General features: G+C 42.9%; 1 protein-coding gene across 3 annotated transcripts in view; it reads right to left on the reverse strand.

The window, feature by feature from the left end:
* The window catches only part of mocs1 (molybdenum cofactor synthesis 1), a 57283-nt gene that overhangs the window by 15877 nt on the left and 23955 nt on the right, over positions 1–17451 (reverse strand). For 2 of the 3 annotated variants that reach the window (XM_064925660.1, XM_064925652.1), the window contains exons 7-9: positions 16812–16924; positions 9317–9427; positions 6287–6407 (exon numbers count right to left, since the gene is read on the reverse strand). In XM_064925660.1, coding sequence (XP_064781732.1) covers positions 6287–6407; positions 9317–9427; positions 16812–16924 — 345 coding nt within the window. Of the gene's footprint in view, positions 1–533; positions 711–6286; positions 6408–9316; positions 9428–16811; positions 16925–17451 lie in introns of those variants that run through there. The other variant, XM_064925645.1, reaches the window with a different exon arrangement.

Here is a 17451-nt window from a genome sequence, read left to right on the forward strand (position 1 = left end):
GAGTTGCTCTAAACCAGTGGCCGCCAACCGGTCGATCAAGGCACTCCTAGTCGATCACCAAATATTTATGTAGCAAAGCCAACAAACGATAAAGGCTTGCGCTCCATTTTTTAAAATCGTGTTGAGCTGTTGCCGATAGGTGCACTTGATTCAACAGTCTTGCACACCGGGTAGCAAAGTGTTCCCATGAGACAAACTCCGCCTTCCCGGCGGACCTGCAAATCTGTGACTAAATCGAGTGCACTTAATGCACTGCACAATCGGATAGCTCAAATCACCATGGCTACAGAATTTCCATGACCCTGGCCACAGCCAAGTTTAATAGGCTACTAGCCTATGTAAGATTTAATTACTGTTAAAACCATGACAACAGAGAGACTCAACGAATACAGCAAAGAGCTGCTGTTTTTATGAGCAAGTTCATGTTTAAGTTCATATTCAGCACGGTCTCTATTTTTATTGAACACTATTACAAAACCCGCTTCTCCATAGTTCCGCTCGGGTTGCAGCTGCAATGAATGAGTAGCCAAGTATTGATAGCCATGCATTTTATTTTTATTAGCAGCTCATCGTGTCGATTTTAATATTCAGGAATGTTTAACTTTCTCCGGTCATAGGAACAACATGAATTTGTGCATGAGGCAGATGTGGTGCGACTTGAGTTTTGCCATTAGGTGAAAGACGGTGTCCCCTCTCTCTGGTCAGTCTCACTGGAGGAAAGGAAGGAGAGAGCAGGGACCGTGAGAGGAGGTTGGGGTAAAAAATAAAAAATAAAACGCTTTGAACTCGGGATTCCAAGTTGGAATCTCGGGCATCTTTCCAGAGCTCCGACTTTTCGACCTGAAGATCACTGACGTTGTGATTTGATCTTGTTGACCATCAGATGCAGGTACCATCAGTCCAGTTAAATATAAAAGCTAATTATTTTTAATTCATGCTCCACAGTGCCTCAAGTGCTGAACCAACTGATCTATTTTGTTATCAAAGCAGTTTTGAAATATAATATGGTCTGATTAGCAATATTTGCAGGCCAGTCATATAGCCAATATGTGATAATGTACTAGGCCTACTGCCCAAACCTCATTCTTACAAAACTGTTTGTGAGGTTAATGTAAACAAAAACAACTGAGCAGTAATCTCAGCTTGCTTTTTGACTGTGAAATTGATCTCAAAGGTTGGTTAACACTGCTCTAAACTGTTTATTTGGCCTATCAGGTTGATTTTGGAGGTCTACATACTGGGAAATTCAGGTGCATTGAGATACCGATCTGTTGTTAACATGCCTGTATGTGTTCCCTGTTTGTAAATGTAAATTCCAACAGTGTAGTGTGTGAAGTTGGAGGTCTTGAATTTGAGTGATTGACAGTCCTTAGTGCTTCAAGTTGAGTCTTTCTAAATTTGGGTTGGATAATTTATCAAATGTTTAAATTATGGTTTGGAAAGGAGCAAAAGGAGGAGAGCACAAAGTGAGGGGACGGTGCACTGCTCAAATTTATTGAGTCTAGGGAGTGTTTTCCTTCCTTCAAACCTCATCTTTTAGTGACCTCTGAGAGGGAGGTTAGAGAACCCACGAGATAGCTTGAGCTAACCATGATGTACTTGATAGTAGGGGTTTAGTTTTACCATGTTATCACAATCCTAAAGTGCATCAATACATATGGCGACACAGTACAATTAATTACGTGCAAGGCTCATAGTCTGTCTTGCTTTGACACCTGAGAATGAAGGAAACTAGCATCCCATTGGCATAAAACAGAACAGATGGAAGGTTCTTTCCCCAGTCTCATTGGCATTAAGGGTGGTGTGAAATTATTCCCTTCCCTGTTCAAGTCAATATGTTTTCTAAGTGTCGTGGGAACATCAGAATGATCATTGATCCAGAGGGACTGTTGGAAATTGACTTGAATGTTTTAGTATGTTTATAATTATATAAAAGTGGAGAAGCAGTAGTAACTAACGTGTTATGGGTTAGATGGAATGATTAATGTGCAAATGTATTTGTGGCCGGAAGCAAGGTGCGGGGCATGTGTTTGAGACAGAATGTTTGCATAAGGGTGTAAGCTGCAGAGTCTGGCAGGACGGACATCAGTGGATTCTGTGGAGTCTCAAAAACCAAAGCGTTAACCTTACAGGGAATTGGGAAAGCAGAATTTCATATGACGGCCGGATATTTGTGTGGCTAATAAATTAAGGAAGTGGGTAAGAGTCTCTGGGGAACGATACCACTTCTCTATGTATATTGTAAGTCGCTCTGGATAAGAGCGTCTGCTAAATGTCTCTATAATAATAATAATAATATATTGTTACAGGGGATAGCTCATAGTAGAGGAAGGACAGCTAACTGTGCACAATATAGAGACTACTATGAAGTCAAACTGAATGTCACACATACCCAGATCATGGTGAGTAGCAGAGATAGTGTTGTCATTTCAGACACTATTGTAAACTTTCAATGAGGGGTTTGTCAAAGAAGGTACAAAGCTTAAAAGAAAATCCACAGATCCCTATATACAGGAGGCCACATCACCGAAGGGGAAGTTTGCTGTAATAATAGCATCACATCTCTTGCAGAATGTGATTACGAAACATGTGACTCAGAGTTTTGTAAGGTTGGACAGTCTTCCAACGCTACTAATATCTCCCCCATTCATAACAGCCAGCTAACACTTGACATATCTCCCAGAAGATTGGGACTGAGTGACGGTAAACGGAAAGTGTCAGAAGGTGGCTGGCTGCTTATCAACCGTTGGGACCCGAAGGTTACACTGTAATGAGGGTGTTCACAAAGGGTTGGGTGAACAGGATGTGGCTTGGGTGGTTGATGTCCTTGATGATCTTTTTGGCCTTCCTGTGACATAGGATGCTGTAGGTGTCCTGGAGGTCACGCAGTTTGCCCCCGGTGATGCGCTGGACAGACCGCACCACCCTCTGGAGAAACCAGTGGTTGAGGGCAGTGCAGTTGCCGTACCAGGCAGTGATACAGCCCATCAGGATGCTCTAAATTGTGCATCTGTAAAAGTTTGAGGTAGGGAGAACCTGAAAGATTCAGTCCTAGATCTATCAGTTTACCACAAAGGCAATAGAAGAGCAGGAGACAGATTCAATGCAATAGATATTCTCACAGCAGTCGCTGTAGGGACAGTCGCTGAAGGAGCGGTAGTAGTGCTGAAAGATGCTATAGTAACAGCATGGAACTGGACTATAGCGCAAATGAGGAGTATTTTGAAGTACGCAGTGTTAGTAGAAGCAGGGGTTACCCTTGGTAGCATTGTTGGGATATCATCTTCTGAGGGCATTGATGTTGAAACGTATAATACCAGTCAAAAGTTTGGACACACCTACCTCATTATTTTGTCTATTTTCTACATCGTAGAATATTAGAGAAGACATCAAATCTATGAAATAACACATATGTAGTAACCAACAAAATAAATGTTATATTTGAGATTCTTCAAAGTAGCCACCCTTTGCCTTGATGACACTCTTGGCATTCTCCCAACTAGCTTCATGAGGTAGTCATCTGGAATACATTTCAATTAACAGTTGCCTTGTTAAAAGTTCATTTGTGGAATTTCTTTCCTTCTTAATGTGTTTGAGCCAATCAGTTGTGACAAGGTAGGGGTGGTATACAGAAAATGGCCCTATTTGGTAAAAGACCAAGTCCATATTATGGTAAGAACAGATCATATTAGCAAAGAGAAATGACAGCCATCATTATTAAGACATGAAGGTCAGTCAATCCAGAAAATGTCAAGAACTGAAAGATTCTTCAAGTGCAGTAGCAAAAACCATCAAGCGCTATGATGAAACTGGCTGTCATAAGGACCTCCACAGGAAAGGAAGACCCAGAGTTACCTCTGCTGCAGAGGATATATTCATTAGTTACCAGCCTCAGAAATTGCAGCCCAAATAAATGCTTCAGAGATCAAGTAACAGACATCCACTGTTCAGAGGAGACTGTGAATCAGGCCTTCAGGGTCGAATTTCTGGAACAAAAAAACACTACAAAAGGACACCAATAAGATGACTTGCTTGGGCCAAGACACACGGACAAAGGACATTAGACCGGTGGAAATCTGTCCTTTGGTCTGAGTAGTCAACATTTTAGATTTTTGCTTCCAACCGCCGTGTCTGAGATGCAGAGTGGTGAAATGATGATCTTCACATGTGGTTCCCACCTTGAAGCATGGAGGAGGTGGTGTGATGGTGTGGGGTTGCTTTGCTGGTGACACTGTTACTGATTTATTTAAAATTCGAGGCACACTTAACAGCATGGCTACCATAGCATTCTGCAGCAATACGCCATCCCATTTGGTTTTCGCTTAGTGGGATTATAACTTGTTTTTCAACAGGACAATGACCCAACACCTCCAGGCTGTGTAAGGGCTATTTGACCAAGCAGGAGGGTGATAGTGTTGCATCAGATCACCCGACCTCAACCCTGTATGTTTGTTTTACTCCATGTGTAACTCTGTTGTTGTATGTGTCGAACTGCTTTGCTTTATCTTGGCCAGGTCGCAATTGTAAATGAGAACTTGTTCTCAACTTGCATTCCTGGTTAAATAAAGGTGAAATAAATAAATAAAAACCCAATTGAGATGAGTTGGACCGCAGAAGGAAGGAAAAACAGCCAACAAGTGCTCAGCATATGTGGGAACTTCTTCAAGACTGTTGTAAAAGCATTCCAGGTGAAGCTGGTTGAGAGAATGCCAAGCATGTGCAAAGCTGTCATCAAGGTAAAGGGTGGCTACTTTGAAGAATCAAAAATATTTATTTGTATAACACTCTTTTGGTTCCTACATGATTCCATGCGTGTTATTTCATAGTTTAGAAGTCTTCAATATTATTCTACAATGTATAAAATTGTAAAAATGAAAGAAAAACGCTTGAATGAGTAGGTGTGTCCAAACTTTGACTGGTACTGGCCACCACACATGTAAATCGGGTGGCCATGGAGGAAGGAGGAGTTTGGGAGCGAAGTGAAAATGATATGGCATGGGAACACCTGTTGCCGGATAGTGATCTTTTTAGGGCCTTCATTTTTGTGGAACCCAGCAGAAAATTATTCCAAAGCCAGAGTCAGGCGAAGAGATAATGGGAATCATCAAACTTTGGTTTGTCTTTGCATATATAATTATGCATAGCTTAGCACATTATTAATACTTGTTATGTTGTATGTTTATTTTTGCTTTTAAAGTCTTGTGCTATCACTCTCTTAGAAACCAGGAGGAAAGTTAAAACTTCAGCTGAAATGTCATTATCAGTTGTCCGAAGAAAAGGGGAAATAAGAGTATACAAAGTGTAAATATAGATCAGAGGCCATAAGTCTCAGTGGTGTAAATATATTAACTGAATGTTAATATTTTTTTGTTCATCTTTTTGTTTATTTACAAATAATTTCAAAGTTTATGATGTTGAACAGTATGGGAATTACTATTCAAGTAGGAGGAACTGTTGGGTTGTAATTTGAAATACATGCTACACCAGAAGTTAATGAAGTATATGTAGGAGGAATGTATATGGTGAGGTTGGATAAGAGCCAGGGGAATGTTAATAAGTAAGGGAAAAGGCAATCACATGGTTGCGGTCACTGATGAGGGTGGATAAGTGAGGAATGGGGGCCGAGGTCAGATCAGGTAACATGAAGGGAGAAGGAACAGTTCATTCCCCACATCACTTAACTTCTTGACAAGCAACAAAGATGTAGTGTTTAGAGAAAAGGAAGAGACTGTAACAGGGGGTAAAAATACTGGTGCTTTGTCTTTTCAGCTGTTTGACACATTGGGAGAAATAACCTTGGTTTGAGCTTTTCTTAGTTGTCCGTTAGTTTTAACTCTGATAATGCACGGTTAGGTTCTAATTAAACAGAGTAGTAATAAACCTGTGGCAGCAGATAGTCTAGCGGTTAGAGCAGTGGGCCAGTAACTGAAACATCGCTAGTTACAATCCCCGAGCCGACAAGGTGAAAAATCTGTTGACATGCACCTTGAGCAAGGCACTTAACCTTAATTGCACCATTGATATTGGCAGACCCTGGCCGTGACCCCACTCTCTGAGGGTGTCTCAGTTGGAGTGGGATATGCATTTAAAAAATATATAAAATCAAACATATGCATATAACAATAATAAATATAAGGAAATATTTAAGCATTCACTAAGAATGAAATGGGGAGGGACTTGTCCAATAAGAAACACTCCTTTTTGTTGACAAAAAATTATTCCATTGCAAAATGTTTTGCTACAGTGTGCACTAGTGAATATACCCAAGGTAAAGTGCTCTTACTACCTGCATGTTGTTTCTTCTTCCTGCCCACGGCGGCGCCAATGATATCCAGCAGCTTCTGGTCAGAAGCTCCAGAGCGCAGAACGTCTCTCAGGGACACCTCCGTATTCCCAAACAGACACACCTAGGGACGGGAAAGAGGTGGAGTCACTAACACACACACACACACACACACACACACACACACACACACACACAACTGATGCAAGTACATCAGGGATCAACTAGATTCAGCTGCGGGCCAAGAACATAATACAAAAATCTATTTTTAAGACTGCAAATTGACCCAAAGAAGCCTTCAAAATAGTAGAAATATGTACGCGTTCAAAAGTTTGGGGTCACAGAACAGTGCAAACTGGCTCGAACCAGAATAGAAAGAGTGGGAGACCCCAGTGCACTACTAGTTTGTGAAACAGAGGCCTCAAGTCCTCAACTGACAGCTTCATGAAATAGTACCCGCAAAACACCAGTCTCAAAGTCAAGAGTGACGAGTCGACTCCGGGATGCTGGTCTTCTAGGCAGAGTTCCGCTGTCCAGTGTCTGTTTTTTTTTTAAATTTTGAGATTTTTGAGATCTTAAGATTTTTCTTTACAACTCTGCCTAGAAGCTGCCAGTTGAGGACTTGTGAGGCATCGGTTTCTCAAACTGGACACTATGATGTACTTGTCCACCGGGGCCTCCCGCTCTTTCTATTCTGGTTAGAGCCAGTTTGCACTTTTCTGTGAAGGGAGTAGTACACAGCGTTATATGAGATCTTCAGTTTCTTGGCAATTTCTCGCATGGAATAGCCTTAATTTCTCAGAACAAGAATAGACTGACGTGTTTCAGAAGAAAGTGTTTGGCCACTTTGAGACTGTAATCGAACCCACAAATGCTGATGCTCCAGATACTCAACTAGTCTAAAGAAGGCCAGTTTGATTGCTTCTTTAATCAGAACAACAAATTTCAGCTGTGCCAACACAACTTCAAGGGATTTTTAATGATCAATTAGCCTTTTAAAATTATAAACTTGGATTAGCAAACAACGTGCCATTGGAACACAAGAGTGATGGTTGCTGATAATGGGCCTCTGTACGCCTATGTAGATATTCCATCAAGAATCTGCCGTTTCCAGCTACAATAGTCATTTACAACATTAACAATGTCTGCATTATATTTCTGACCAATTTGCTGTTATTTTAATGGGCATAAAATGTGCTTTTCTTTCAAAAACTAGGACATTTCTAAGTGACCCCAAACTTTTCAACGGTAGTGTATACAAAAAATAATAATTTGCTCAGAAAAATTGGGGTGACAAATAAAACCACACAGGCAAAATTCAGCCCAAGACTTGGGGAACCCTGATGTACGTAATCACACACGGGTGACTGTGTGTCTGCGTGTGTGTGCGATTATGTACAGTGCCTTGCGAAAGTATTCGGCCCCCTTTGCGACCTTTTGCCACATTTCAGGCTTCAAACATTAAAATATAAAACTGTATTTTTTTGTGAAGAATCGACAACAAGTGGGACACAATGATGAAGTGGAACGACATTTATTGGAAATTTCAAACTTTTTTAACAAATCAAAAACTGAAAAATTGGGCGTGCAAAATTATTCAGCCCCTTTACTTTCAGTGCAGCAAACTCTCTCCAGAAGTTCAGTGAGGATCTCTGAATGATCCAATGTTGACCTAAATGACTAATGATGATAAATACAATCCACCTGTGTGTAATCAAGTCTCCGTATAAATGCACCTGCACTGTGATAGTCTCAGAGGTCCGTTAAAAGCGCAGAGAGCATCATGAAGAACAAGGAACACACCAGGCAGGTCCGAGATACTGTTGTGAAGAAGTTTAAAGCCGGATTTGGATACAAAAAGATTTCCCAACCTTTAAACATCCCAAGGAGCACTGTGCAAGCGATAATATTGAAATGGAAGGAGTATCAGACCACTGCAAATCTACCAAGACCTGGCCGTCCCTCTAAACTTTCAGCTCATACAAGGAGAAGACTGATCAGAGATGCAGCCAAGAGGCCCATGATCACTCTGGATGAACTGCAGAGATCTACAGCTGAGGTGGGAGACTCTGTCCATAGGACAACAATCAGTCGTATATTGCACAAGTCTGGCCTTTATGGAAGAGTGGCAAGAAGAAAGCCATTTCTTAAAGATATCCATAAAAAGTGTTGTTTAAAGTTTGCCACAAGCCACCTGGGAGACACACCAAACATGTGGAAGAAGGTGCTCTGGTCAGATGAAACCAAAATTGAACTTTTTGGCAACAATGCAAAACGTTATGTTTGGCGTAAAAGCAACACAGCTCATCACCCTGAACACACCATACCCACTGTCAAACATGGTGGAGGCAGCATCATGGTTTGGGAAGATGGATGGAGCCAAATACAGGACCATTCTGGAAGAAAACCTGATGGAGTCTGCAAAAGACCTGAGACTGGAACGGGGATTTGTCTTCCAACAAGACAATGATCCAAAACATAAAGCAAAATCTACAATGGAATGGTTCAAAAATAAACATATCCAGGTGTTAGAATGACCAAGTCAAAGTCCAGACCTGAATCCAATCGAGAATCTGTGGAAAGAACTGAAAACTGCTGTTCACAAATGCTCTCCATCCAACCTCACTGAGCTCGTGCTGTTTTGCAAGGAGGAATGGGAAAAAATTTCAGTCTCTCGATGTGCAAAACTGATAGAGACATACCCCAAGCGACTTACAGCTGCAATCGCAGCAAAAGGTGGCGCTACAAAGTATTAACTTAAGGGGGCTGAATAATTTTGCATATTTTTCAGTTTTTGATTTGTTAAAAAAGTTTGAAATATCCAATAAATGTCGTTCCACTTCATGATTGTGTCCCACTTGTTGTTGATTCTTCACAAAAAAATACAGTTGTATATCTTTATGTTTGAAGCCTGAAATGTGGCAAAAGGTCGCAAAGTTCAAGGGGGCCGAATACTTTCGCAAGGCACTGTACGTACACAAACATCCACACACCCCCACAGTCACCCCTTCACTGTCTACATGCGCTGTTCACCTTGAGGTTGCCGTCTGCCGTGATGCGTAGTCGGTTGCAGGAGCCACAGAATTGATCCGACATGGAGGTGATGAAGCCCACCTGGCCCTGAAAGCCTGGCACCTTAAATGTCTAAGGAGCAGAGCAGAGAAACTCGTAAGAACATGGTTAAAGGTAATCTTAGTCCGAGCCTGCTTTCTGTCTATCTGTCTGGTTTTACAGCGCAAGTTGGTAGTGTGGTTAACGCCCTCATCTACGTAACCCCATACATTCGATCCTCGTATGATCCTTAAGCATTCCTCATCGCTTTACTCTGTCTCCCTGCGCATCTGCGCCTATCCTTTGGATAATAAATACAAATATGTAAGGACTATGAATTTCTGTTCTTTAGTTTTTATATAGCACATCTGTTCAGGAAAGGATATGTGATTGTTATACTAAGGTCATTTGGAACAGACACTGACCACGTTTACATGCACACCAATATCCCGTTATTATTCGGGATACTCGAGTATTCTGTTTTTAAGTTGACAAACATCATATCCCGTTTACAATAACCCAAATAAGCTTCTATCCAGGTTATAAACCCAGATAAGATGCCTGCGATATGCTTATCTTAGACGGGATACCCATTTACTGTTGTTTTTTGCGGTCTGCGCAGGCTTAATTTATCATAGTATCATGGGTGTTGTGTGATTGTGTTATTCTAAGTTGTTAAACAAATTACTTAAAAAAGGAGGATGGCTGCGCACATTCAATCCACCATAATAATTGCATAATTTATTTTGCCGAGACTATATACCGGACTGTATCGGCTTAGGCTCCTTTGACCCCTAATTTAGATATGTTTATGGTTATAATTTCCGACATTTGGTAGACCATTTGCTCATCAACTTGTCTATAGTTAGATGCAGCCTCTGCCCAAAAAGACGAAATAAAGCAGTGCTCATCAGACTAATGTCTTAAATCAATAGAATAAATGTACATTTGTCAGTTCCAATTCAGCTACTCTCAGAGTGAGGACATAAAGGGATCGAAGAGAAAAACACAATGACTGCAAAACAGAGCAAAGATTGTGCAAAATGCCATAAATTTGACCTGATGAAACATGTTTCTGATAAGACTGCTTGCATGTAAGTGCAGCATAGCATGTTACACGCGATCCCCTAACCACGCATTCACATTTAAGAGATAACATTCTACTTCCGGCGCCGACAGAGATGACCGCCTCGCTTCACGTTCCTAGGAAACTATGCAGTATTTAGTTTTTTTTACGTGTTATTTCTTACATTGGTACCCCAGGTAATCTTAGGTTTCATTAAATACAGTCGGGAAGGACTACTGAATATAAGAGCAACATCAACTCAACATCAGTACGACCAGGAATATGACTTTCCCAAAGCGGATCCTGTGTTCTGCCTTCCACCCAGGAGAACGGAATGGATCCCAGCCTGCGACCCAAAATAACGACGTCGTAAAAGAGGGAAACGAAGTGGTCTTCTGGTCAGGCTCCGGAGACAGGCACATCGTGCACCACTCGCCAATGTCCAGTCTCTTGACAACAAGGTTGATGAAATCCGAGCAAGGGTAGCATTCCAGAGGGACATCAGACTAACATTCTTTGCTTCACGGAAACATGGCTCACTCGATAGACGCTAACGGAATCGGTGCAGCCAGCTGGTTTCTTCACGCATCGCGCCGACAGAAACAAACATCTTTCTGGTAAGAAGAGGGGCGGGGGAGTATGCATTATGATTAACAAGACCTGGTGTGATCACAACAACATACAGGAACTCAAGTCCTTCTGTTCACCTGATTTAGAATTCCTCACAATCAAATATCGACCGCATTATCTACCAAGGGAATTCTCTTTGATTATAATCACAGCCGTATATATTCCCCCCCCAAGCAGACACATCGATGGCCCTGAACTAACTTTATTTGATTGTTTGCAAACTGGAAACCACATATCCTGAGGCTGCATTCATTGTAGCTGGGGATTTTAACAAGGCTAATCTGAAAACAAGACTCCCTAAATTGTATCAGCATATCGATTGCGCAACCAGGGCTGGCAAAACCTTGGATCATTGCAATTCTAACTTCTGCAACGCATATAAGGCCCTCCCCCGCCCTCCTTTTGGAAAAGCTGACCACGGCTCCATTTTGTTGCTCCCTGCCTACAGACAGAAACTAAAACAAGAAGCTCCCGCGCTCAGGTCTGTTCTACGCTGGTCCAACCAATCTGATCGCACGCTTCAAGACTGCTTTGGTCACGTGGACTGGGAGATGTTCCGCATTGCTTCCAACAACAACAGTGACCAATACGCTGATTCGGTGAGCAAGATCATCGTCAATGCATTTTCTAATGTCGTTCCCATAGCAACGATTAAAACATTGCCAAACCAGAAACCGTGGATTGATGGCAGCATTTGAGTGAAACTGAAAGCGCGACCCACTGCTTTTAACCTGGGAAAGGTGACCGGAAACATGACCGAATACAAACAGTGTTGCTAGGCAATCAAACAAGCTAAGCGTCAGTATAAAGACAAAGTAGAGTCACAATTCAACGGCTCAGACACATGGCAGGGTCTACAGTCAATCAAAGATTACAAAAAGAAAACCAGCCCCGTCTCGGACCAGGATGTCTTGCTCCCAGGCAGACTAAATAACTTTTTTGCCCGCATTGAGGACAATACAGTGCCACTGACACGGCCCGCAACCAAAACCTGAGGACTCTCCTTCACTGCAGCCGACGTGAGTAAAACATTTAAACGTGTTAACCGTCGCAAGGCTGCAGGCCCAGACGGCATCCCCAGCCGCGCCCGCAGAGCATGCGCAGACCAGCTGGCTGGTGTGTTTACGGACATATTCAATCAATCCTTATCCCAGTCTGCTGTTCCCACATGCTTCAAGAGGGCCACCATTGTCCCTGTTCCCAAGAAAGCTAAGGTAACTGAGATAAACGACTACCGCCCCGTAGCACCCACTTCCGTCATCATGAGGTGCTTTGAGAGACCAGTCAAGGACCATATCACCTCCACCCGACCTGACACCCAAGACCCACTTCCAATTTGCTTACCGCCCAAATAGGTCCACAGACGATGCAATCTCAACCACACCGCACACTGCCCTAACCCATCTGGACAAGAGGAATACCTATGTGAGAATGCTGTTCATCAACTACAGCTCAGCATTTAACACCATAGTACCCTCCAAACTCGTCATCAAGCTCGAGATCCTGGGTCTTGCCCCCGCCCTGTGCATCTGGGTACTGGACTTCCTGATGGGCCGCCCCCAGGTGGTGAGGGTAGTTAACATCTCCTCCACCCTGCTGATCCTCAACACTGGGGCCCCACAAGGGTGCATTCTGAGCCCTCTCCTGTACTCCCTGTTCACCCACGACTATGTGGCCATGCACGCCTCCAACTCAATCATCAAGTTTGCGGACGACACTACAGTAGTAGGCTTGATTACCAACAACGATGAGACTGCCTACAGGGAGGAGGTGAGGGCCCTCAGGGTGAGGTGTCGAGAAAATAATCTCACACTCAAAGTCAACAAAACAAAGGAGAGGATTGTGGACTTCAGGAAACAGCAGAGGGAGCACCCCCCCTATCCACATCGATGGGACAGTCATGGAGAGGGTAGTAAGATTTTAAGTTCCTCGGCGTACATATCACAGACAAACTGAATTGGTCCACCCACACAGACAGCGTCGTGAAGAAGGCGCAGCAGCGCCTCTTCAACCTCAGGAGGCTGAAGAAATTCGTCTTGTCTCCAAAAGCACTCACAAACTTCTACAGATGCACAATCGAGAGCATCCTGTCAGGCTGGTACAGCAATTGCTCCGCCTACAACCGTAAGGCTCTCCAGAGGGTAGTGAGGTCTGCACAACGGATCACCGGGGGCAAACTACCTGCCCTCCAGGACACCTACACCACCCGATGTTACAGGAAGGCCATAAAGATCATCAAGGACAACAACCACCCAAGCCACTGCCTGTTCACCCCGCTATCATCCAGAAGGCGAAGTCAGTACAGGTGCATTAAAGCAGGGACCGAGAGACTGAAAAACAGCTTCTATCTCAAGGAAAGCAATACAAGCGTTTGTGTAAGTTTATCAATCGCTCGACAAAACAATAAGTACACTTAGCATCAGGTATTTATGTTCCATATGTATTGTTCCATAAAGATATGTTTATATCCAAATACCTCCGTTAGTTTGGTGCGTTATGCCCAGGAATCCACCGGAAAGAGCGGTCACGACAACGCAGACAAAAATTCCAAATTATATCCACAATGTCCACAGAAACATGTCAGATGTTTTTTTATAATCAATCCTCAGGGTGTTTTTCAAATATCTATTCGATAATATATCAACCGGGACAGTTAGCTTTTCACTAGGACCGGGAGTAACAATGGCCGCCTTTCTCTTTTGCGCACAATTCACTCAGAGCCCCCACCTATCCACTTACGCCATGTGGTCGTTCACACTCATTCTTCAAAATAAAAGCCTGAAACTATGTCTGAAGACTGTTGACACCTTGAGGAAGCGATAGGAAAAGTAATCTGGTTGATATCCCTTTATATGGAGCAATGGGAGGCTATGGAACATGGAGTTTTCAAAATAGAAGCCACTTCCTGGTTTGATGTTTCTCAGGGTTTCACCTGCAATATCAGTTCTGTTATACTCACAGACAATATTTTGACAGTTTTGGAAACTTTAGAGTGTTTTCTACCATAAGCTGCCAATTATATGCATATTCTAGCATCTGGTCCTGAGAAATAGGCTGTTTACTTTGGGAACGTTATTTTTCCAAACATAAAAATAGTGCCCCCTAGCTTCAAGAGGTTTTAAACAGCTACTGGACGACACACAACATTGAGTGGCTGCTGCCAACACACAGACTCAACTCCAGCCACTTTAATGGGAATTGATGTAAAAAATATATCACTAGCCACTTAATATAATGTTTACATACCCTACATTACTCATCTCATATGTATATACTGTACTCAACACCATCTACTGCATCTTGCCTATGCCGTTCTGTACCATCACTCATTCATATATCTTTATGTACATATTCTTTATCCCTTTACACTTGTGTGTATAAGGTAGTAGTTTTGGAATTGTTAGGTTAGATTACTCTTTGGTTATTAATGCATTGTTGGAACTAGAAGCACAAGCTAGAAGCAAGAAGCTACACTCGCATTAACATCTGCTAACCATGTGTATGTGACAAATCAAATAAATTTGATTTGATTTCTCCACTGATCTTTCCTAGACAAAATTATAATTTTACAGAAATTTTTATTAAATTCATATTTTAGTTCATTAATAGTCAAGTTAATATTCTATTAATCTACATCTCAGTCAGTGTCTAGATTTTTAGCTTTTATTCCATTTAACCCAGATTAACCTAAATTAGGAATATTCTGTTTATTCATGAGTAGAGGGATACTCATGAGCGGGATATCAAAGGTGCATGTAAACAGCTCATCCCAAATAAGACCTTAACCGGGATATGAACTACACTGCTCAAAAAAATAAAGAGAACACTTATAAACACAAGTCAATCACACTTCTGTGAAATCAAACTGTCCACTTAGGAAGCAACACTGATTGACAATACATTTTACATGCTGTTGTGCAAATGGAATAGACAACAGGTGGAAATTATAGGCAATTAGCAAGACACCCCCAATAAAGGAGTGGTTCTGCAGGTGGTGACCACAGACCACTTCTCAGGTCCTATGCTTCCTGGCTGATGTTTTGGTCACTTTTGAATGCTGGCGGTGCTTTCACTCTAGTGGTAGCATGAGACGGAGTCTACAACCCACACAAGTGGCTCAGGTAGTGCAGGTCATCCAGCATGGCACATCAATGCGAGCTGTGGCAAGGTTTGCTGTGTCTGTCAGCGTAGTGTCCAGAGCATGGAGGCGCTACCAGGAGACAGGCCAGTACATCAGGAGACGTGGAGGAGGCCATAGGAGGGCAACAATCCAGCAGCAGGACCGCTACCTCTGCCTTTGTGCAAGGAGGAGCAGGAGTAGCACTGCCAGAGCCCTGCAAAATGACCTCCAGCAGGCCACAAATGTGCATGTGTCTGCTCAAACGGTCAGAAACACACTCCATAAGGTTGTATGAGGGCCCGACGTCCACAGGTGGGGGTTGTGCTTACAGCCCAACACCGTGCAGGACGTTTGGCATTTGCCAGAGAACACCAAGATTGGCAAATTCACCACTGGCGCCCTGTGCTCTTCACAGATGAAAGCAGGTTCACACTGAGCACATGACAGACGTGACAGTCTGGAGACGCCGTGGAGAACGTTCTGCTCCCTGCAACATCCTCCAGCATGACCGGTTTGGCGGTGAGTCGGTCATGGTGTGGGGTGGCATTTCTTTGGGGGGCCGCACAGCCCTCCATATGCTCGCCAGTGGTAGCCTGACTGCCATTAGGTACCGAGATGAGATCCTCAGACCCCTTGTGAGACCATATGCTGGTGCGGTTGGCCCTGGGTTCCTCCTAATGCAAGACAATGCTAGACATCATGTGGCTGGAGTGTGTCAGCAGGTCCTACAAGAGGAAGGCATTGATGCTATGGACTGGCCCGCCCGTTCCCCAGACCTGAATCCAATTGAGCACATCATGTCTCGTTCCATCCACCAATGCCACGTTGCACCACAGACTGTCCAGGAGTTGGCGGATGCTTTAGTCCAGGTCTGGGAGGAGATCCCTCAGGAGACCATCCGCTACCTCATCAAGAGCATGCCCAGGCATTGTAGGGAGGTCATACAGGCACGTGGAGGCCACACACACTACTGAGCCTCATTTTGACTTGTTTTAAGGACATTACATCAAAGTTGGATCAGCCTGTAGTGTGGTTTTGCACTTTCATTTTGAGTGTGACTCCAAATCCAGACCTCCATGGGTTGATACATTTCCATTTCCATTGATCATTTGTGTGATTTGTTGTCAGCACATTCAACTATGTAAAGAAAAAAGTATTTAATAAGAATATTTCATTCATTCAGATCTAGGATGTGTTATTTTAGTGTTCACTTTATTTTTTTGAGCAGTGTATTGTCCGGAAATACTGTTCACATGTACATGTGGTCATTGAGATCATTAGCCTGAGTGCCAGTCTGTTTGGCTTGACAATGAGCAATGAAGTGCACAAACAGATCTGGGACCAAGATAATTACAAAAGGGACCAGCTTTGCTTTCAGGCATCACTGTATCTTGACATTTTCATTAGCATCTGATTTAGCTTGCACAACCATGTGACTTACCATCAACTAAACAATTAATTAATGCAACCAGCACACACTGTGGGAAGTACTGCATCTCTGATGTAGCAGAAATAGATAACGTGTCATCATAATTTGTTCCTGGGCGGACCCGGCACATTGAATATTTAATTTAGCCAAGTCGCAGGTACAAGATGAGGAAGATTAATAATTTTGAGATTATCTTTTGGAATTTGAGTGGGCTGGGGGGGAAGAGAGGAACCTTGGCTGTGTCCGTCTTTCCGAGTGGAAGCTGTTCCAAACTGGGCCACTGCTGTCTAATGCGATCCAGCATCTCCTGGTAGCTCACCATCTTCTTGAAGTTCCATTTGTTACCTGCAGGAGGCAGCAGAGGTCAACAGAATGGAGTGGATGACAGACCATGATTGAAATCTTATTTATTTTCTCTCAAAATACTTTGTGCGCTTGATTGTGCTTCCCGGTACACCAGGAGGGCTTGGTTTTTCACATTTTGGACAGTTCTATTGGTTCAATGAGGCCGAGCAAGCTAAATCAAGCATACCTAAAGAAAACCAAATCTATTTGCACCCAAGTCTAGTTGAGGATAAACTTGTATAGTACGTGTCATGAGACTCTCACGCTTCATTAAACACTGTTGGTTACCATGTGTTTCTGAACAGTGATGATATATCTATTGAAGACCAAATTCAAGCCTCTTAGGCTCTGTTTGGATGACAGTTCATTTTCTTGCCTTCCTTGAAGTAATCGCTGATTAGCGACACAGTGAAATGCTTGCATTTACAATCCAATCATAATTTTACATAAAAAAATGAAGGACTTTTAAGTATCTAAAACGGGTGAGTGAGGGTTTAAATGCTAACCTCTGTCACCCTGTCTAATCT

This window comes from Oncorhynchus masou, chromosome 2, assembly GCF_036934945.1.
Source record: "Oncorhynchus masou masou isolate Uvic2021 chromosome 2, UVic_Omas_1.1, whole genome shotgun sequence".
NCBI classification, from domain to species: domain Eukaryota; kingdom Metazoa; phylum Chordata; class Actinopteri; order Salmoniformes; family Salmonidae; genus Oncorhynchus; species Oncorhynchus masou.